General features: G+C 55.8%; 11 protein-coding genes across 11 annotated transcripts; 6 read left to right on the top strand and 5 right to left on the bottom strand.

The window, feature by feature from the left end:
* Positions 1–1,091, bottom strand: L226DRAFT_537982 (uncharacterized protein; the record flags this gene model as incomplete). The annotated part of the gene is made up of 2 exons (XM_067681413.1): positions 899–1,091; positions 1–849 (listed from the first exon to the last, which is right to left on the bottom strand). A coding segment is annotated over exon 2 (840 nt), but the record flags the coding sequence as incomplete, so codon positions are not given.
* A 147-nt stretch (positions 1,092–1,238) lies between these two features.
* L226DRAFT_615446 (uncharacterized protein) lies at positions 1,239–3,724 on the top strand. The gene is made up of 13 exons (XM_067686770.1): positions 1,239–1,272; positions 1,421–1,666; positions 1,732–1,766; positions 1,819–1,981; positions 2,111–2,172; positions 2,229–2,326; positions 2,382–2,470; positions 2,499–2,530; positions 2,590–2,730; positions 2,788–2,803; positions 2,870–2,953; positions 3,011–3,519; positions 3,578–3,724. Exons 2-12 carry the CDS (start codon positions 1,614–1,616, stop codon positions 3,438–3,440), a joined length of 1,203 nt encoding a protein of 400 aa, XP_067531985.1. The 5' UTR covers positions 1,239–1,272; positions 1,421–1,613; the 3' UTR covers positions 3,441–3,519; positions 3,578–3,724.
* A 72-nt stretch (positions 3,725–3,796) lies between these two features.
* Positions 3,797–4,378, bottom strand: L226DRAFT_615445 (uncharacterized protein; the record flags this gene model as incomplete). Its single annotated transcript, XM_067686769.1, has 1 exon — positions 3,797–4,378. One exon carries the CDS (start codon positions 4,376–4,378, stop codon positions 3,797–3,799), a length of 582 nt encoding a protein of 193 aa, XP_067531984.1.
* A 1,386-nt stretch (positions 4,379–5,764) lies between these two features.
* L226DRAFT_175000 (uncharacterized protein) lies at positions 5,765–6,855 on the top strand. Its single transcript, XM_067672657.1, has 2 exons — positions 5,765–6,600; positions 6,656–6,855. The coding sequence occupies exons 1-2, from the start codon at positions 5,923–5,925 to the stop codon at positions 6,755–6,757; spliced, it is 780 nt and encodes a 259-aa protein (XP_067531983.1). The 5' UTR covers positions 5,765–5,922; the 3' UTR covers positions 6,758–6,855.
* Positions 6,738–7,133, top strand: L226DRAFT_537979 (uncharacterized protein). The gene has a single exon (XM_067681412.1). It carries the CDS (start codon positions 6,908–6,910, stop codon positions 7,076–7,078), a length of 171 nt encoding a protein of 56 aa, XP_067531982.1. The 5' UTR covers positions 6,738–6,907; the 3' UTR covers positions 7,079–7,133.
* A 100-nt stretch (positions 7,134–7,233) lies between these two features.
* On the bottom strand, positions 7,234–9,343 carry L226DRAFT_513098 (uncharacterized protein). Its single transcript, XM_067678360.1, has 5 exons — positions 9,254–9,343; positions 9,147–9,204; positions 8,995–9,063; positions 7,774–8,936; positions 7,234–7,706 (listed from the first exon to the last, which is right to left on the bottom strand). The coding sequence occupies exons 4-5, from the start codon at positions 8,914–8,916 to the stop codon at positions 7,401–7,403; spliced, it is 1,449 nt and encodes a 482-aa protein (XP_067531981.1). The 5' UTR covers positions 8,917–8,936; positions 8,995–9,063; positions 9,147–9,204; positions 9,254–9,343; the 3' UTR covers positions 7,234–7,400.
* A 625-nt stretch (positions 9,344–9,968) lies between these two features.
* L226DRAFT_468489 (uncharacterized protein) lies at positions 9,969–10,745 on the bottom strand (the record flags this gene model as incomplete). The annotated part of the gene is made up of 5 exons (XM_067676138.1): positions 9,969–10,040; positions 10,099–10,168; positions 10,238–10,339; positions 10,409–10,466; positions 10,529–10,745. 5 exons carry the CDS (start codon positions 10,743–10,745, stop codon positions 9,969–9,971), a joined length of 519 nt encoding a protein of 172 aa, XP_067531980.1.
* A 2,879-nt stretch (positions 10,746–13,624) lies between these two features.
* Positions 13,625–14,031, top strand: L226DRAFT_174962 (uncharacterized protein). The gene has a single exon (XM_067672655.1). The coding sequence runs from the start codon at positions 13,703–13,705 to the stop codon at positions 13,991–13,993; it is 291 nt and encodes a 96-aa protein (XP_067531979.1). The 5' UTR covers positions 13,625–13,702; the 3' UTR covers positions 13,994–14,031.
* Positions 14,032–16,063, bottom strand: L226DRAFT_174961 (uncharacterized protein). The gene is made up of 4 exons (XM_067672654.1): positions 16,031–16,063; positions 14,770–15,976; positions 14,274–14,712; positions 14,032–14,125 (listed from the first exon to the last, which is right to left on the bottom strand). The coding sequence occupies exons 2-4, from the start codon at positions 15,967–15,969 to the stop codon at positions 14,070–14,072; spliced, it is 1,695 nt and encodes a 564-aa protein (XP_067531978.1). The 5' UTR covers positions 15,970–15,976; positions 16,031–16,063; the 3' UTR covers positions 14,032–14,069.
* Positions 16,064–16,185: 122 nt separating this feature from the next.
* Positions 16,186–17,055, top strand: L226DRAFT_174419 (uncharacterized protein). Its single transcript, XM_067672651.1, has 5 exons — positions 16,186–16,318; positions 16,399–16,438; positions 16,542–16,571; positions 16,667–16,938; positions 16,998–17,055. The coding sequence occupies exons 1-4, from the start codon at positions 16,296–16,298 to the stop codon at positions 16,859–16,861; spliced, it is 288 nt and encodes a 95-aa protein (XP_067531977.1). The 5' UTR covers positions 16,186–16,295; the 3' UTR covers positions 16,862–16,938; positions 16,998–17,055.
* Positions 17,056–18,146: 1,091 nt separating this feature from the next.
* Positions 18,147–19,072, top strand: L226DRAFT_468627 (uncharacterized protein; the record flags this gene model as incomplete). The annotated part of the gene is made up of 4 exons (XM_067676146.1): positions 18,147–18,260; positions 18,324–18,470; positions 18,529–18,657; positions 18,722–19,072. 4 exons carry the CDS (start codon positions 18,147–18,149, stop codon positions 19,070–19,072), a joined length of 741 nt encoding a protein of 246 aa, XP_067531976.1.
* Positions 19,073–20,810: the final 1,738 nt, after the last annotated feature.

The raw sequence follows: 20,810 nt of genomic DNA, 5'->3' as shown, positions 1-20,810 counted from the left end.
TCGCGTAGGCTCGCCAGCGAGCGGAACTGGTATTTCGTGATCCGCCCCATCCATATTAATTATTCGAAAAGGGCCTATCGATATGAAAACGGCTGTAGTGGAGATGGAGAGACGGGCAAGGTTCGGGTATGCGCGGATGTACGGGGCAGCGAGCGGGAAGTCATCGTGTTCGATCTTAAGGCAGTGCATGCTGGGGTAGACGACTGTAGATGTTGTAAGCTTCGAGGCGGTGTACCAACGCTTGCAGTTGAGCTCCTCGAGGCTAGAGCACCACTTTGCGAGAAGAGGAACAGGGTGGATGGGGGACCACTTCTCGTCGTCCATGCCCTGTTCGGCGAACCAGTCTTCCTTGGAATCTATCCAGTGGAGGGAGATCAAGACGAGATCGGACTTCATTGCTTTGAAGAAGTTGCAAGTGAGCGAGCCAGCATACCAGACGTCGAGCTGGCGAAGCGAGGTCAGGTTCGCGAGAGCGTTACCTAGGGATGGGGAGGACTTCAGGAAATCTTCTCCACGATCAATTCGGAGGTGCTCGAGCTGTGTCATCTGTGCAATGATATCCTCGAGGGCACGCTGATCCTGGCGGGGGAGCCTCCAGGTAACATTCAGACGAAGGGTCCGTACGTATCGAGCACGAGCGTAGTGATCCGGCTGGAGGAAGCGCAAGAGCTTGACCATGTCGGAGTCATTGGACAGATTTACAGGGTCGTGCAGGATGCTCTTAGCAGCTTCTTGGTAGAAGAATCGGCACGAGCGGATGAGGGTGGCGCAAGTCTGCCGGTCCGAAGACCAGGCGATCTTGCGCAGAATGTCGAAGTTAAGGGCCAAGCCGCGAGGCATTGATGGAGTCTATTCACGTCAGTAAGAGCGTATACAGTCAGCATGCAGGAGAGCTCACTCGATAGCGGTGTTTATCCACTGGGACACTGGCGTAAGTAGAGAGTGCTGACGGCGGAGGTCGTCCGTTTCTCCGACCCAGGTACAAGTATACTTGCAATACAGAGCGCCGTTGTTGCGTGGTAGATGATGGGAAGAGGAAGAGAGGCGAAGGTCACTGAGGACGCTCCCTGGAGCATAGATGCATGGAGTCTGGTGGTTGGAGACAAACATCCGCTCAGACCGGGACCGGCCCAAGGACGGTAACCGGTAACCGGCCCGTCAGTTTGGCGCGCTAAAAGCAACGATTACGCTCGCGCAACGTGACTTGCAAGTCAACCACCATCTGCAAGTGTCGACAACAGTCTTGTATACGATTTCGCATGATGAGGTATACTTCTGTGAACCTTTCAGGCCGGCTTGCGCTTACAGGAAAATTCTGTTCTCGACGTGTGGCATCATCATGTACTCCCGTCTCCCAGGAGAAGTAGGTATTTACTGCGTATCTATCAATGGTCGTTACGACTTACTGCGCTTAACACAGATCCCTCTAGGAATAATGATTGTATCCTGGGAGCTGAAACGTGGCCTTAGAACTGTCGATCTCTCACAGCCAGCATGACCCTCTTGTTCGACCCCCGCACGTCTTCGCTACCATGCCGTTTTGACGCACCCGTTCGCTTTCTCGCTGGAGGCAACGAGGGTCACTAGGATACGGACCTAAGCCGATTGCTTAGATGGCAGGTGACGCCGAAGCGCATGCAGAGCTGGTCTCTGTTGCCTCAGTTTTGTGAGGCCGACTTATACTCGATCTATCTACTAGTGCACTGATGCTCCTAATCCTCCCGATTGCAGTATTTTCGACGCCCAGGCAGACTGTGCCATGCTCAGTACGCGCAGCTTATACTCGCTCGATCCTCGGGCTTACGTCCTTGCTTGCAGCTCTTGCGCTCTATGAGATTATGCTCACGTTCGACCGCGAAGTGCAGCTGGTGTGGCAGCAGAAGTTCAACGGAGCCACACTTCTCTTCCTCCTCAACCGCTATATCTCCCTGCTCCGACTGTCTATCATCATATTCTTAGTGCTGCTGTTCTCGGATAAGGTGTGTCTCTGTCACTGCTAATAAGTTTCTCTGAGATCGTGCTGACGTCTCTGAATTTCAGACGTACGTATATCCACTGATTACGCGCAGAGCTTCTTGAGGCTAATCTATAGCATATCCTGGCATCTCAGATGCAGCTATGGACCGTTCCTCGTTGCTGGCCTCGAATACAGCTTGCTCTTGATTATCGCAGGTACGTCCGTCGTTTCTCACCATGGGACAGGTGACACCGTGCTGAAGCCGGAATAGTTTTCTTTGCTCTCCGAGTATACGCTCTCACCAAGCACACAATTTTGCCGGCGCTCCTGGTATTCGTACTCCTGGCGGTGCCGCTCGTCACTAATGTGGTCAGTCTCGCTTGCCATGGCTACTCTTTCAGGATATTAATGTTTCGGACCGCAGTACATCACAACTCTGACCACAACCAGAACACTGCCTCCGCCGCTGTTCTGTATAACGAGCATACACATCTCCATCAAGCTCTACGAGAAGTACGTAATCGGCTTGGCTCACGTGTAGAGTCAAGTTATTCATAAACACGTCATCCAGACGTACGTACCGTTGTCCCCGCGTGAGTAGAAGACAGGGTTACCTCACATATCACTGGCAGTGTCCATCTTGACGAGGACGTGTGTTCTCGTTGGAGACCTTCTCGTGGTCCTCATAACCTGGTATACCACGTACCGAACCTGGAGGGCCAGTCGAACTGCGCAATTCAAGGTGTCGCTCTCGACCTTGCTCCTGCGCGATGGTCAGTTCCTCGTCTACTATCCCCATTTCCTTTTGCTGACATGGTGTCTCATGTCAGGGACGATATACTTCGTGTAAGTGACCCGGAACCCTCTTCTCCGGGATTAGAGATCCCTGACACGGGTGGCATATTCCCGCAGCGTCATCCTAGTCCTCAGCGCCCTGCAGCTGCTCTTCCTGTTCATCAATGACATCCGCAACATCGAAACCACCTTCGCAGACACGTACGCATATCATGTCGTTTCTTCCACGCAATTGCTGACGTCCGACACCCCACATAGGCTGATGCCGCTCCTGATCTCGCGGCTGATTCTGAACCTCCGCGAGTTCGACTCCGCAGGCAACTCGACGTCCGTCGCCAGCTTCAGCGAGGAGAAGACGACAACGGTGATGTTCGCGTCCGCGCCTGGAGCGCGGTCCTCCACGTATACATACTCGGACTCAGGATCGTTCCTGGACGAGAAGGGCTTCCTCAACGACTCGGAGAAGGCCGGGGGAGACGCTTCAAATTCTCGTGGCTTCGCGGCTTTTATCGACCCGCTCGGCGCGCCGGTCGATCATGCATTCGATCTCGGCTGGGATGAGCAAGAGCGGAATACTGATCTGATTACCGACGACCGTGAGGAGGAGGAACGGGCAGCGTGGAATGCGGCATTGGATGCGGTGCTGAACAAGGCTCGACAGCGGGTCTGGTCGGCACAGATGGGCTAGACAGCTGAGGATCAATGCTGAGGCTCATTGGACTGCTAGGCTTGAAGAAGTTATTGTGGGTTATGATGCGGGCTCCTGTGTACGTCGAAGACCATCTCAAAGCTGACTGTCTCCCTGAGGGCTGATTCTATCCCTAGATATCATCCGGGATTGATTGGACGTATCTATAACGTGCTGTATTATGGTGTACGGTATCTGAGCTTGTCGGGGACGCACAGCAGGCAAACGCGGGCGAAGCAGCAGCGCATATGGTGAGTAGGTACGGTAAGACTAATCTAGCAAACTTAGTTTACAGAGAACGCATGAGCATCAACACCTCGAGGTGGCACGACGTATGGTTGCGGGCGGAATCCAATTCACAGACGCATATACAATCTATCCCGAAGGTATGGCGGGTCGGGGTAGCGAAAGGATACCGGCGAGACGGCAACATCGTCCAGCACCACCGCGGTCTTCTCCAATCCCACCTTCAAGTCGCGCAGGCGCACATCCGACGGTCGTTCCGTCGCACACATGGCATCCAGCCAGTCGCACGATGCTCGAGGCGACGATTCTGCCAGGGTCTCTCCAAGGACGTAAGGGGCGACGACGACTACATGGCTCACCCGGTTCGTCTCGCGCTCGTTGCGGATGGCGAAGTACACCTGCGCATCCGTTTGGACCCGGACGCCGACAATCTCGCCCTCGATCTGCGCGTCGTACACGTCGTAGCAGGGATGCGCGAAGCAGGGGATGAGGGTGCGGTACACGGTTGGCGATAGCGCCATGACTTTCACCCGCAGTCCGAGGTGGAGCGGCTCCGAGGGCTTGATCGGCATGTTGTATTGGTGCACGGTGACGGGGTGGACAGAGCTCGGCAGAGAGAGCGCGACGAGCTCCCTCCATCGCGCATACACTCGCATGGGAGGCTTGGAGGGGCGCGGGACTGCGGCAGCCATGTTCGCGGACGTTGGAATTGGGCACAAGAATGAACTTGTGTCCTCGACAGCGACTTTCAGAGGACGGCGGAGCGCCGGTGATTGTTTAATCGTCCTCTATCTCTCATATCGACAAGGGCTTCGGGATGATCTGACTTTGTTTTGGCAGGACTGCGCCTTTCGAGTACGTGTCAAGCGAGATGGAATCGTGCACTTCCTGACTGTGCCGAAGAGCTGAGTTTGCGGCAGGAGAAGCACCCCAGCACAACGCGTCACGCAGGACCTAACTACAATGCGTAAGCCTTGCGTTTTCTTCAAGCCCGAGAGGGCAGTCACAGAAGCATCGCGGTATCTATTAGTGACCCATCTTCCCTGGAGTCTGAAGCGACGCGGGTACTCAGACCGCCTGTCCTCAAGGAGTCTCGTTGCGAACTGGTGCCTCTCGCGTATGGTTAAATGTTTCTACGACAGCCAAACGGCGAGCACGCTAAGATTCGCGTCAATTCGTGAAGACCCACAAGCTGCAGGTGTACAGTCGTGACCGATGTTCTAGTTCCTCGAAGCTGAGGCTGCGCATGCAGATATATGTACCCGGATGCAAGACTTACGTTACGCGGCCGCCATGGTCGAGGGCGGAGCGCCCATGAAGCATTGATTGGTGACTACAGGTACGCATCGTTCGTGCATTAGAGAAATTGTGAGGGACGAGGTGCTTCTTTGCTCACTTTGCCTCTATCTGAGCACTCATTGCGACGTCCTCATCTCAACGCACGCTCCAAACAGCAGGGCTCTCTTCAGTGACTTTGACGAAGAGCTACACACATACCTCCTGATACCGCAGCCTTATAATCTGGTACAAGGTTTGATCTCGCTAGTTTTCCGCGTGGCCCGAAGGTTGGACTTGTCATAAGCCCGTCCTATCGATTTCGACATTCTCCACCCTCCCACCTGTGCGGACGCTCGCTGGAAGTCGCAGAGAGATGAGTTCTACTGGAACAGGTGAGTATGCTCTGGCATCGGCGAAATCCATGGCTTGAGCATTCATCCTGCAGATTCGGTGGACGGGCCTCGTCCAATACTCAACTACGATGTCTTGTTGAACGTCGTTGCTCAGTCCGGATCGCGGCTGACAAGCCTTGCAATCATGTCGACCTGTCGCTTCCTCTGCCACCGCGAAGGGGGGCGAATGCTGCTCCAGAACCCTGTCAGGTTGTGGACCCAGCGAAGATTACGATCATTTCTCATCTTCTTGTATCATGCGCCCCACTCCCGCCCCCACCACCTCCGAGATCTTTCCTTGTCCAACTGCGGCGTACTACCACCAACGCTCGCACAGTGGCTGGGTCGGATATGTCCGCTGATGACCCGCCTTGAGTCGCTGTCCATTACCTCCGATTCAGAGGAAATGCTCCAGTCGGACATGAGTCTCGTGTTCGCTCTCGCGAAACTTGAGTCCCTGCAGCAATTGTCGCTCTATCGCTCAGGAGAACGAGTGTGCACGCTCCTCCAGCTGCTACATGCCCCTCTGAAGACTATCACGCTGTCTTGGCACGGTGACAACTCCGATGCCGACTACAACTATTGGAAGACCATCGATGAGGACGACTGGCCCAGCTGTCACCCTACCATACTCCTCGAGAACTTCGCGGAAACGCTGGAAGAACTCACGTGCGCCTGGTGGCTCACGACGGAGGACTACATACGCCCACATAAGACCTTCCCGCGCCTCCACCGTCTCATTGTTGAGGACGTCAATGTGTTCCACGTTGCTCCTTACGTTCAGGCGTTCCCTAATATCGCCCATATATGATATATCTGTCCATTCTACCAATAGCGAGGAGCTTTGCGGAGAGGTGGATGCAAATCTGCAGGATCTTCACGACCTGAATGTCTCTCGACAGCTCATGCCCGCGTCCGTCCACGGAGGAACCTGGAAGCATTTTCAGGAATTCGAGGCATCCTTCTTCGATTTCTACATCTTCGGGTTGACCTGTCACATCCCGCGCCTCCTCCTGGACACCCAGTCGTCCAGTGTTTCCAGTTACCTGCCGTTCCTCGGTGAGGCACTGTCATGCACATACCCAGCCTACCTCGAGTTCAGTACCCTCGTGGAGGACGACTGTGACGGGCTCGGTTTCCTATGCCGCGCACTATCCGAGATGGGCCCCCGAGCCCGGTCACACTTGAAGACACTTGAGGTTTATTCCTCATTCGGCGGTGAATGTGATTTCGCCGCGGTTATGGTACGTCACATCGGCATCTGGGCAGACTGACACTGACAAAAACTCCGTATCCCAGGAGGACTTTGCCATCGCCATCCAGGAGACATCAATCCATGATCTCATACTCGCTACGTCGATCGACCGATCCTACCTATATCGGTCGTTCGATTCGGGTTGAAGTGCATTGAATCGTTCAGAGTCGGACGTCTCTGATACTCCGGAATCTCGGCCAGCTCTGCCAGTCGCGACGCGGAGTGAACGGGAGGACTCGCGGGTGAGGACCGTGAGGGCGCCCAAGCCTCCTCGGCCCTTGTCAGCGGAAGAGCAGATGATGGAGGATCTCGACGTGGCGGCATACACGAGGAGACTGGTTAATGCTCTCCCGTCGCTCCAGAAGATCGAGATCGTCATCCGAAGGCCCCGCAATCAAGGACGGCGTGTGGCTACCCTCGCGGGCGATGGGTCGCATACGGTCGAATACGTCGAGTATGACAAGTGAAGCTTTGAAGTTGGATTCCGATGGGCTCGTAGTTCGATTCTTGAATTCCAGTATGTCCTGCTACTGTTCGGTCAAGTCCGCTTTCGATTCTCGTAGCTGTGTGACTGGACAACGTGAACCCTCCTCTATGTGGCGACTCGAATACAGAGACGTTTGCATTGGAACTGTATAGAGTAACATACTACATAGGGGGACCTCGGAGAGTAACTTGTGGAAACCTGCCCAAATCGACACCGAAACAACCAGCCGATGAGAGCACAGAGACACGGGGGGAGGTGCTTCTGAGCACCGAGAACAAGGATCTTGCGCAGATGCTCACTGCTCAGTAATCGTCCTTATCCAGAGGCAAGAAGTCCATGTAGGCAGCAACATCGACACTGGGCCTGTTGATGACCCCTTGCCGCCCACGACTGTCACGAGGCCGGATGATTTCGACAATGGCATCGCCAAGGGATGGTATAGCTTCTCCCAGGGCACGCACAAACGCATCGACGTCGAAGGACTCTAGCGCCTTTTCTGCGGGAGTAAGAGGCGGGTCTGTCAAGTCGAAATTTACGAGCAAGTCTGAGGCTATGACCAATCTCAGCTTCCGCAAAGGTAACTGAGAGAGGGACGATGCGAGGTCATGCTGTGGACGGCGAGTCTAGTCAGCCAAAGTCTGTGCCGTGTCAGTCGAGAATCGGATGGTTACGCACCAGGAGTGATATGATATCGCATGTCCCATCCTCCGCTAACAATGTGATCGCAATATCGAGACTCTCCAGGCGAGCTGCCCCGGACTTGCGAAGGACCGTATTGAGGTTACGCGTAGGATGGGTTAAGAGCTCACTTTCACCCTTTATTGTCAGATGGAGCGGCTGTGCGTAAGAGAGGACGTCGGACAGGAAGTCGAGGTGATGAGCGCAGAGGTCCTTGAGGAGTCTGACGCTCGAAATGCGGCTCGTGAGTCCGAGGAGGTAGAGGTCAACCAAGCATCCGCGGAACTCTTCGAGATGCTGCCAAGTCCCCGGCCCGTAGGGATCCAGCTGTGAGCTGATGTTGCGTTCGCGGTGTCGGGTGATTCGTTCTGTGAAGGATACATGGAATCCCAAAACAGAGTTCGAGTGACCCGTCTCGACCCAGAGTCGCCTCAAGTTTGGGAATGCGCGCATGTACGGCGCGACCAGTGGGAAATCTTTCCCGCCATCCATCTCGAGAGTGTGTAGCTTTGGATATGAATGGTTCAAGACCGGCACGTCCGTGCTCGTGCGCCAGTTCTTGCAGACGAGCCTATTCAGAGTGGACGTCCATCTGGCCAGGAGAAACACAGGGTGATGGTTGTTCAGGAGATGGGGATCCGTTCCATTACCAAGGAAGCCGTATATCCAGGTGAGCGTGACGGAGACGAGGCGCGACTGCAAGGAATTGAGGAACGCGCGAGTGAGACTGCCGGCATGCACGATGTGCAAGCGACGGAGACTTGTCAGTTTCGCAATTGCATCGGCTAACCCAGGGAACGTGTTGAGAAAGGCATCCCCAAAGTCGATATGTACACGCTCCAGTCGTGTCATGCGGGCAATGCTGCGAACTAGAGAGTCCAGGAGTTGAGAAGGGAGTGTGCTGATACAGAAGGACATGTCCCGCATGTACGGGTAGCGAGAGCCGTTGTTGGCTTGAATGAACTGGAGAAACTTGGACACGCGATCCACGCGACTGAACTGGACGCGCTCGGATAGAATCGTTTTCGGGGCTTCACGATAGAAGAATCGGCACGTCAGCATGAGCGATGTGCATGTAGCTCGATCTGCGTAACGTGCGATTTCGCGCAGAACATCCCAGTTGAGGTTTAGAGAGGCCATCGATCGGAATGATCCCTCAGCTGAAACCAAAACAGCGTAAGCTTAAGCGCATACAATCAATGGTTGGGTACTACTGACCTGCAGCGGGAAATATCCAGATGGGCGCAACCCGCAAGAATGTCGAGAGTGAGATCAGTGGTGTAGAACCTTCATTCGCAACAAGCCGACATGAAATAGGAAAGACTTGTCAGCACAAGCACCACTGTCACGCATGAATAGATGTTTCTCACCTAATGCCACTGCGCGTAGCGTTGGGGCAAACTGCCGTGAGGCACGGCAGACAAGGAACTGTTTGCGAGAATGAGACGAGTACAATCGAGACAAGTAGGTGACATACCAAGTGTTCGAAGATTGCTCGCCGCGAAGGGGGAGTGGTAGTCGGAAGCAGGGTTGCTCGGGAAATGCCGCACTCGGGGACAGCCTCTTGTCGTCCCTGAGACCGCAAGTGTACTGCGACTTCTTGACGTGAGAGAATATGAAGGCTACCATGACAAAGTCACGAGCAGATTAGTCGACGACCACTGGTATTCAAGCGGATCGTATTCAAAGGATATATCATATAACATGATCAAAACCACGCATGAGCCCAGTGCACGAGCGTCGAGAAGGGAGGAAGATCAGTCGATGATGAGAGACCGATGGTATGTGACAAGCCCGACAACCTAGTCTCACGCACGACCTTTGATACGTGTACGACGACCTGCACAGCCCTTGGACGACGAGGGCATTCGTCCGAGTGCGCACGAGTCCTTTGAGTCCTAGTTTCTGCAGCATCCGTTCGGCGAGCTTGATCAATACGGGAGGACCCAGATCCCGAGTGGCTGGAGAGTGCCAACGGGATGGCAGGGTAGGTTCAAGCCAGGCCACGCGAGAGAGCATGCTGCAGGCGATGTACACTGTCAGCGCACTTCCGATTAGACGAGGTTAAAAAAACCGAGCACGAACCGGAAGGTATTGCATCAAGAGGGTCTTCTCCGACCCCGCAACAGAGTAGAGCGCAAGAAACAGGAAACCTGTGTCGGACGTCCGGTGCGTGTCCTATCGTGCCCATACTACAGCCTGGACGTCTGCATCTGGTTCTGTATGCCGGTAGCAATCAACCGGCGATTCGTGATGTCCCAGATCTACGAAAAACAATCAGCGTGTGTACGGATATAATAGTCTGACAGTAGTTGCGCTCACCTCTGTGCGCGCAGAAATCGACCTAGATCCCCATGCAGTCGTAGTGTTGATGATCTCCAACCGCGCCCCGCTGTATGCATATTCACGAACGGGTTAGCGAAGAGGGTGCGACGGCACGAGCGACGTCTGGGAAACTGACACCTTAACTGGAGCATGGAAGACCGTGTTGACGGCCTGCGAGACGTAATCTCCCTCCTTGTTCATGGCAATCTTCAAGGTCATCAATGCGGTAGTGGTGCATCTAATCATAGGTGGTAGATATAGGTAAGGGGGATCGACTGGCAGGCGAAAGGTGACAAGGATCACGTACATGTCAATGAGGTGCATGGTACACCCGCCATGCAGGTTCCCCCTGGCATTGAGCATGTCTGATATAGATACGAAGTCAGCGCAATGAGCATGAAGCGGGACGATCAGACTCGGAGCGCACCTTCGGCCATGTCGATCTCGAATACGACGCGCGCGTGCACCTTCCGGTCTTCCTGTCGCTCGTAGATGTCCACCTCACGAAGCTCCAGCCTCGATGTTGTCTCCCTTCCGAATCGTGGACCGCGGCGCATCACGAGGTCTTCGAAGTCCAGGATGGCGGCGCGTTGCTGGGGCGAGAGATTGCTGGAGAACCGTACCTCGGGGTGACGCGAAGTCATGATTGTAGCGAGGCGCGAGCAGATATCTCAATCAACTCTCAAAGACCGTCGTCGTTGAGAGCAATGCAGCAAGAAGATGGCAGGTGCATGCATGAGCGGTGAACAGATTGGAGTCGGTCGCGGGATAACCTGGCTGAAACACGCGCCGCGCGCGCTGCGTCAAGCGCCAAATGCTTAAGATCTTGGATGTTTTCTTATAGCTACTTATCGAACGACTTGCTCTATTATTGTCAACTGTAAGAAAAACAACCATTACTGCCAGGCGACATGCTGGATCTACGAACGGCCGTGCACCGTGTCCACAACCGCCATACGTCGCATAAAAGGTACCTTGAAGACACTGAATTCCCGCGCATACACTGTGCGCCAGGCTCGAGCACCGCGTTGCTGCAGAGCCTGTCGAGCACTCAGCTCAACCACTCGTACATCTCCCTATCCGCATACTCCGCCCCCCGCCTGTGCACTCTCACGGCCTCTGCAGTCCTCATGGGGCACCCATTCGCATCGTGGTCCCGCCCACCCTTGACGCACACCACCGCATCCTCCAGCGCTGGAACGGCATCCGCGAGGTTCCGCACGTACGCCTCGAGATCGAACTTCTCGAATGCCGTGATCAAAGCAGGGTAATGTCTCAAGGATGCGCATCTGAACGTGGGTATGTCGATGCGCAGGCGCAGGCGGCGGAGCGGGAGACGTTTCAGCGAGTTGGCCAAATCGCTCTGTCAGAAAACAAGTCAGATGAGCACATCGGAGCCCGAGCCATGGACAGGTCACTTACTAGGGCAGATGAGATGTTCTTCCCTTCGTCGGGATGACCGTCAGAGAGGCTGAACTTGAGAACGAGGCTCTCGAGGCGTGCGGTGCAGGAACAGCGGAGGAGCTTCATGAGCCCCTGTGATGCCACTGGGTGGACGAGGAGGCTGCCGGCGAACTCGACCTTGAGATGCTGGGGCTGCGCATACGCGAGGACGGAAACAAGAAACTTGAGGTGCTTCGGATATACGACGTCGTCGATGTGTACTCGCTGGACGCGGCAGATGAGCCCGAGGCCGTAGAGATCGAAGACACTGCCGACGAGCTCCTCGAGGTGTGACCAGGTGACGGTTTTGCCCCCGGCCCCATCCTTTTGGCTCCGTTTGTTCAAGGCACGCTGTGCTTGCAGGAACTCCACGTTGTCCGAACGCCGGTCCCATAAGTGTTCGTTGGGGTCGGTCTTGATGGCAAGCCGTGCGAGGTTGGGATATGGGCGGATGAAGGGTGCTATTAAGGTCCAGCCGTCGCCCACCAAGGAGAGCCGTCGAAAGTTGGGGTACACCTGCGTAAACTGTGGCAAAACAGTCCGACAGGAGAGCCACGACTCGCACGTCAGTTCCTCAAGACTGGCTGTCCATTTGGAAAGCAGCGGGACCGGGTGGTAGTCGGCCCATCGGGTTGTTAATCGTCGTTCCGCGGCATCTCGAGCCGGATGGAGACGAGGTCGGACTGCATCTGCGAGAGGAATGTGAAAACAGCATCACTTCCACCAGTGCATATATCGAGTCGCTGGATCGTTGTGAGCTTGGCGAGGGCGTCAGCGAGCGCAGGGAAGTTCGCGAGGGTGGCGTCAGCGTTGGTTAGTCCGATGGTTTTGAGCCGTTCCATGCGCCTCAGGTCATCGAGGAGTCCGTCGAGAGCTTCTTGAGACATGGACGAAGCTACAAATATGTGTAGCTCACGGACGTGTTGAAAGCGCGAGGGATCGGCATGCAAGAAACGGTGGAACAGGACCGTGTCCTTCTCCCCCCATATACAGATTCCGCCAGATGACTGGAGTACGGACTTGGCGCCGGCTTTGTTGAGGACCTTGCATGTAAGCATAAGAGAGGCGCATGTGCGGCGATCTGCCCAGTTGGTGATCTCGCATAGGATGTCGTTGTTGAAACGAAGCGCAGGCTCTGATGCCATCCTGTTCAGTGTCGCACTGTGGCTCGAATTAGCATGGCAAAGACGATACACAATTGCGAAACCGAGCATTGCAGCTAGCAATCAGCAGCACAGTACTCACCTAGACCAATCACGTATTCAAACTATGTAGCGTTCTGTCCTTCGGATATGTAGGAACTACAGTCTGGAGATCGTCTAGGAGAATCTTGTCGGACGAGTCGGCCCTATTGTAGTAGGAGGTACTTACGTAAGCGAAAACGAACTTCGTGCCAGCGCCCGGGTGGCTCGGCCCGGTCATGCCGATGTGGCAAGCGTCGGCTGAGAATTGTACCCCAGCTACTTACCATACTGAAATTAAGGATATGCGGCGCAGTGATCATTCCGACACCACTCATGAACATTACTGTTGACGCTCCTAGTGGACTTACTCCTGTCAACTCCCATGGCCAATCCTGGCGCTGAACAGAAGTTTCTCCATAGGCAGCCCATTTTCCGCAACCTCTGTCCGCTCACCTTCCACCAAGGTTCGAGGAACCAGCTCTGACTCACTGCAAGAGATCAGATCATACGCGTCGGAGCATGCCAGAAGACACGGCGAGGGCCATAACTGTAACCGACACCCTTCCGGGATGGTCACGCACGGTCTCGAGTCGCGTGAGGCACCACGCCCAGCCTCGCACGTACCTATATCAAGCACAACTTCCTTCGAGTCGGACACCAGAACGCCCCGGGTCTCAAATAAAGCCTACGAGCCCCACAATCGGCGCAACTCAGTTCTATTCCGCACCTCGCCGTAGGCAGAGGGTCTAAGGAACACCCGATGCCACGGCGTAACCTCGCCCTTCTGACTTCGGGTCCAGGTTCGTGCCCTGCGGGTTCGCGCTTCTCCGAGGAACTAGTGCTTCCGTTCACGGTCGAGTCCTTGTTCCGAAAAGAGGAACGTCGCTAAGACCTGCTGCAGGGACTCGGACAGACATCAGTCGACTTTTGCCGCTTCACGCCTCAGCTCGTCATGTTCGCCACCGGGGCCATCTATGGACATATGCGGTGGGCACAGACAGCAGCGCACCCGCCTCCCGCTCGTGCCTCCACGCGGGACCCCGGACGAGAAAAGAACGGCAAACGCCATACAAGCTCACCGGAATTTCTCCGTTCCTGTATCTTCGCATCCTCCGGGGCGCTCCTCCCTCCGAGCGAGTCCCACCACCCCAACCTCTCATCATAGGATGCGACGTTCAGGTGTTCGTGCTGAGTCTCGTCAACGAGTATGGTTGGTTGAAGGACATAGAAATGTCCCTTCCTACTCGAGAGTCAGCGTTGTCTGATCCCTGAAGGAGGTTGACTCACCCATACAGGGAGGCATGGACGTGAACTGGATGGAGGCTTGGTATTGACCTAGACCTAGATGCATGTACCAGCTTGGTTGCTGAATTGTCTACTGCGACCCATTGATATATCTATCGCCGCATTCGTAAGTAAACTTCAATGTGCATCACAAGCATAAGATGTCAGCGCACCTGCAGCAGTCGAGGTACCAATACGATCGGGCCACAGTCTGGTCAGAGCGACGAATGTCCCAGGGATTTCAGCAGTGACAGCGCTCACGTGCGAGATCAGCAAGACTTGCTGAAATTAACGCATGAATTCTGGAAGGAGATCTCTCCACGAATGTGGGAAGTTTGGAAGTGTGTAGACGTTCGCGGACGGCGTAACGGCTCAGCCAATCCTCCCATGTGCGCTCAGCCGACCACTCGTACATCTCCGTATCCGCATACTGCGCCCCCCGCCTACGCACCCTCACGAACTCCGCAGTCCTCGTTGGACTCTCATCCGCATCGACGTTGATGTCCCGCCCACCCTTGATGCACACCACCGCATCCTCCAGCGCCGGAATGGCATCCGCAAGGTCCCGCACATACGCCTCGAGATCGAAGGATGTCGTGATATAGGCAGGGAGTGGCAGCGTGGATCTGCACTGGGGTAGGTTGAGGCGCAGGCGCAGGCGGCGGAGCGGGAGACGTTTCAGCGAGTCGCCCAAATCGCTCTGTCGGAAAAAGTCAGTTGAGCACATCGGAGCCCGAGTTATGGACAGATCACTTACTAGGGCAGATGAGATGTTCGGCTGTTCGTCAGGGTCATAGTTAGAGTCTTCGTCAGGATCATCGTCAAAGAGGGAGAACTCAAGAACGAGGCTTTCGAGGCGTGCGGTGCCGGAAGAGCGGAGGAGCGTCGTGAGCTCCTGCGATGGGTCGACGAGGATGCTGCCTCCGCACTCGGCCTTGAGATGCTGGGGCTGCGCATATGCGAGTACGGGGAGAAGAAACTCGAGGTCTTCAGGATATACGAAGCCATCGATGTGTACTCGCCGGACGCGGCAGGTGAGCCCGAGGCCGTAGAGGTCGATGGCATTACCGACGAGCTCCTCGAGGTGTGGCCAGATGACGCCCCCGTCCTCATCCTCTTGGCTCTGGATGTTGAAGGCACGGTGCGTGTGCAGGAACTCGTCGAGGAAATGCTTGTTAATGTAAAAGTAGTCGTGGGCCGAATTGACGGAGAGCCGTGTGAGGTTGGGATATGTACGGATGAAAGGTGCAACGAAGGGCCAGCTGTTGCCCACCAAGGACAGCCGTCGAAGCTTCGGGTACACCTGCGTAAATTGGGGCAAATCATTCTGACAGAAGAACCACGAATTGCATGTCAGTTCCTTAAGACTGGCTCTCCATCTGGCGAGCAGCGGGATCGGGTGATTGTTGGCCAATCGAAGTCTTGCTCGTAGGTCCCAGGGGAAGACCCTCGATGTGCCGTCTTCAACATGGAACCAGAGGAGCCGGATGGAGTTGAGGTCCGCCTTCATCTGCGAGAGGAGTCTGCGAGCAGCATCACCCTCAAGACTGCGTATCTCGAGTCGCTGAAGCCTCGTGAGCTTCGCGATGGCGTCAGCGAGCGGGGGAAAGTTTTCGAGGGTGGTATCAGCGTTTGGTAGTCCGACGGTTTCAAGCCGTTCCATGCGTGTCAGGTCGTCGAGGAGTCCGTCGAGAACCTCAGGAGACATGCGTTCAAAACCAATGTGTATCTCACGGACGTGTTGAAAGCGCGAGGGATCGGCGTGCAGGAAACGGTGGAACAGGACCGTGTTCCTCTCCGTCCAGATATAGATTCCGCCTGATGGCTGGAGTACAGACTTGGCGGCGGCTTTGTTGAGACCCTTGCATGTGCGCATCAGAGAGACGCATGTGCGGCGATCTGCCCAGTAGGTGATTGCGCATAGGATGTCGTAGTTAAGTGGGTGTGGGGGGGACATTGCCGCACTAACACTCATATTAGACTTAACGAGACTATAGCACAGGCAGGAACGCACGTACGCACTACTCAGTTTGACCGGTTACTCGCAATTGGAGGTGCAGTACGAAGTGGTGGGATTAGACGGGCCCCGGGGGACACGAATGGGGTCGGATTCCCACGGCATGGGTTAGGGTTGGGAACCCTATATAAGAGGGGGCTGGGTGGGAGAGACGCCATATCGCTCTTGCTCCGCTCCTCGTCGGTCGTCCGGTTCCGTTCAATTTTCGTCGTCAAGGACCCAAGCCTCGCTGTACTGTAGCAGTATAACTCCAATTCAATCTCATCATGTCCGCCAAAGTCTACGTCGGGTCAGCTTTGTTTTTGAGCCTCACACGCGGCAGCCCCGCTGCCAGCACGCACGACTGATGCGTTCTGTTTTCGTGTTTAGCAACCTGAGCTGGAACACTACCGATGATTCCCTCCTCCAAGTATGTCTCCTTCTCCCGCGCGACGGTCTCCGCCGTCGCGTGTGTCCGTTGTGTGCTGTCTCTGATTCGATGTTGTTCGTGCGCTCGTTGTTGGCGATCACAGGCCTTCTCTTCCTACGGCCAAGTCGTCGATGTACGCGATCTCCCTTTCCCCAGCCTCAGGCCTCGTAGGCCGACTCATCGATGTGCTCACCATGCCTGCGCGTCGCGGATTTCTCTTTTTTGCAGTCGATCGTCATGCGCGACCGTGAGACCGGCCGCTCCCGCGGCTTCGGTTTCGTCACCTTTAGCTCCGACGCTGAGGCCCAGACCGCGATCGCCTCCCTCAACGAGCAGGAGCTCGACGGACGCCGCATCAAGGTTAACCTCGCCAACGCCCGTGGCAGCGGCGGCGGCGGTGGAGGTCAGTTCACCCGTTCCTGAGTCTTGCCCTGTTTCGTGAGCTTGAACTCTCGTCTCGTCTGCAGGCTACGGTGGAGGTGGCCGCTCCTACGGCGGCGGTCAGTGGGAATCGGCACTTTGATATGGGCGTCTGTACTGATAAAATTTTCGTCCTTAGGTCAGGGCGGCTATGGTGGAGGAGGCTACGGCGGCAGCCAAGGTTCGTCGTAACGTTGTGCGCATTCTTAGACGACTAGGATGCTGACCAACGGTCTCTAGGTGGCTACGGCGGTGGAGGCTACGGCCAGCAGGGTGGCTACGGCGGCGGAGGTTACGGCGGCCAGCAGGGCGGTGGCTACTAGACGTCTAACGGTGCGTGTCCAACTTTTCCGTGCGCTACCAGTTTGCCGAACGAACTATCAAACAGGCGAAGCCACCTCTTCCCCTTTCCTTTCTCTCGTCCCCCATGATTTCCTTTTGATGCGTCCGTTGTGAGGTCCCGTACCCGATCCATGTTCAGCTGTCACGTTTCTTGCTCGATCCACTCATCCACAACACTCCTTGTCCCCTGCTGTCCTTTCTGGTAGCACTCGTCGTTCTCGTCCTGGTCGTCTCGTCTCCCGATGCGTCTCGGTTTTGTCACCATACGGCTTGTACTTTTAGGAGTTCCGCATCCCGATTCCCCACTGTACTTACTGCTTCCACTCCCATAGCGCGTTGTGGGTGAGTGTGTGTCATGTTACGCCCTGCGTTGTATCAAAACATCGTGATCATTGCTTGCCCCATCCCTCTTGTGTGCGTCGTTCTGTTCTGTGTCACCTCAAGGCCTCAACAATCGAGTCGAACGCTCATGCTCGTCACGCGCGGGCGTGTTCAATTGCAATTTCCAACGTTCAGGCACACGCTCATGCACCACGAGAACCACTGTAAGTATGCTTTCGAGACTTTTCGAGGTAGGATACAACGCAAGCGACCTGCAGTAGCCTCCGGAAGAGGCGCGAGATCATCTTGAGTCGCCGTCTCTTCGGCGTCGTCCCTTCGGCGTCGTCTCGATGCGTCTACCTACTAGCGTGCATTGTCATCTTACCGCCTCGCCGCTCGGGGCTGACAGCACTCAAGTGCTTTGCTGGAGGTATTTCATACGGTCCCTCAGTACTGTGCTCACTTGTCCCCACTATGGCGATGCGCGAGTGTACTGCTCATGCCGTACTAAATGCTAATACGCAACTGGCCACTGCCTCTCTGAACAAGGGTACCAGTACTGAGTATATATTCGACTCGCGAGTTGTCGTTGGTTCGCGATCATACATCTCACTACGCTTCGACAATGCATCATATTATCCGTGCGCTACGCATATCGGAGAAGGTAGCAGACGACATCCCTGTGCCAGGACTCAAGTCGGCGATCGGCCTGGCGCTGCACATCGCAGAGATGGCAGAGGTATGTCTGTCAACATTTGCTGCTCTCTCTATAGTACAGGTCATGTATCATTGCCCCTTGTAGGAGGCGAAGAGCACGCGCGAACGATGTCGGGAGCTCGCCGAGCGCGCGGGAAAGTTTACCCTCGCGGTCTATGAGCATCTGCGGGCATACGAGACGCACCCCGGCTCCTCTGAGACGACAGAGCATGTCGCTACTTTTCTATGGTGTGTCGTCCTCACTGGCACCGCGCGAGCTCAGCTACTGACTCCCTCATGCATTATATCAGGACATCGAGGCCTACATGCGTCGTCAAGCCCGCAAGAGCCTCTTCTCAGTGATGCTCTCCAACGGCCGCAAGGACGACGACATCGCACGACTCGCTACCAAGCTGGAGGACGCCGTCCGGCTGTTTAATGTAAGTGAGCTGTTACATGTTAGGCTTGATACCGCTGCAGACACATGATGACCTGCCACCACAGATTCAAGCCACCCTGCAAGCAAGCGCACACCTCTCGCTGCTTGCAACTACTCAGAGTCGTCTTCTCACGCACGCGGACGACGCAGACCGTGTTGGGGCCCTCATCCTCTCCCGGACACGCGTCGTCGAAGCGGGAGTCACAGAGCTCGTGCAGCGCGGCTTGACGGAAGACGGGACGGTGAGTGTCCCTCTTCTTCATGGCGTCAGTGTAGAGTTTCAAGTATGGTTCACGCTCTCGCTCGCGCTACACAGCTCAAGCTATTCGGACGTGAAGATATCGACCTCCTGGACGACCTCGGGCCCGAAGTGCAATGGCCCGCAACAAGTGGTAGTTCAGACGAGGGACCGGTGAAGCGCTACCGCGCGCAGCTGCCCCAATCTGGAAGTGTGGTCGTGGTGCGGATGTTCCCGCGGAACGATAGTCGGTTTAGAGGTGCCGTCGAGCTGTCGAAGCGCATCTGGTGAGTCGCCGCGTTGTGCACACGCTGCCTAGCGTTCAACGTTCAACGTTCGAACGAACGTTATGCCATATCCGAATGGTTCTGACCCATCGACTTGGACAGGCACCCATACATTGTGCAGACCATCGGAGTATCGAGACCGGACCCGTATCAGGCATTCATCGTGCAAGATGGAATTGGAATGAATGGTTCGTCGGCGTCGCTTAGTCAACATGTTGCCTTTCAGCTAACCTCCGCTCCCTGCCACAGGCGCTCAGATGCGAGCGTTGCTGCGGAACATGGAGGGGCTGGAGAGACTGAATTACGTGATCGATTGCGTAGGTGTTCTTCTTTCGTCGGGGCTCCGGTTTTCCGCATGGGACTAACCAACTGTTGGCTGCGTAGATGAAGCAGCTCAGCGTGAGTCGAGTCCCTCCGTCCCGCCCTAGACAAGTCATGCTTACGGCCCTGCTAGAGCGCCTTCGACTATATGGAGACCTTCGGGATGAACTGGCCATCTGAAGATTCCGATGTACGTCGCTCTGCCCGACTTGAAGTGACAAGGTCTGATGAAAGCAATATTGGTACTCACATCCATCTCCGGGCGTATCCAGATGCACGATCTCTTCCCCCAAGATCTCGTCCTCCGGTCGAACGGCAAACTGCAATGGGACTTGACTAACTGGGGGCTCGCCGTCCTGCCCTCGTTCGTCGACTTCCCGAAATACGTGAGTCTCGACTGAGACGGCGACGGTGAATACTTGGCTGACAGCAGTCCGCGTAGCTGCTGCACTTCAACAGGTAACTCCTCAAAGGTACGTACGCTCCCCACCCCCTGCTCCGCGTCAGACAACTCACTCCACTCACCTACTTGATGCCGGACGTTTCAGTTCTCGGCGCCCCCACCGCCGACCGCGAAGCGGCTCTCGAACAGACATGGACGTTCATCGCGCACGCCAACCCGCGTAGCAGCTGCTGCAAGCCCTGGTACCGGCCTGACATCCCGTCCGTCGGGCAGTGCTTCCTCGTCGCGCACGTCGGTTTTCCGCCCGCGCGCTACGTGCCGGCAGTGCTGCACTGGAGGCTCAATGGACCGCGCAGGTATTGCTGCTTCTACAACGCGCTCGAGGCGATGCGCCCGGCCCCGGTGTATCGTGACAAGTCGTGCGAGCGGCAGAGCATGTTCGGCGAGCTTGATTTCAGTGAGGGGATCATCGTCTCCCGGGACGCGGAGGAGGAAGAGATGGGCGAGGTGTGTGGTGGTGAATGGAGTGGCGTCTTCGAGGTGACTGGAGACCGAGTCGCGCTTTCGAGCGGTTGGGTACGGTGAGTACTCCTGTATACCGGAATGGGTGACAGCGCTGCTGACATAAGTTGCGCTACGGCGTAGACATACGGTGGACACGTCCCTGGAGGGCTCCGTCCTCGGCTTCAAGCTGACAGTCTCTGGCTCGTCGAGGAAGGACCTCGGACGATGGCTGGGTCAGCAGGTGGTACGTGACGACGTGTGAGTATCAATATCACACTCATAGTTCCATGCTCACGTGCAGACTTTCCACCTAGCGATCAAACTGCGTATCTGCATCAGCACGGGGAGGCTCATCCTGAAGCAGCAGCCGGAGTCCGAGGACGAGAGCACCGAAGCGAACT

The sequence above is a fragment of the Lentinus tigrinus genome, assembly GCF_003813185.1.
Source record: "Lentinus tigrinus ALCF2SS1-7 unplaced genomic scaffold L226scaffold_29, whole genome shotgun sequence".
NCBI classification, from domain to species: Eukaryota; Fungi; Basidiomycota; class Agaricomycetes; order Polyporales; family Polyporaceae; genus Lentinus; species Lentinus tigrinus.
The sequence above is the reverse complement of the archived record's forward strand: the minus strand, read 5'-3'. Positions and strand labels throughout refer to the sequence as shown.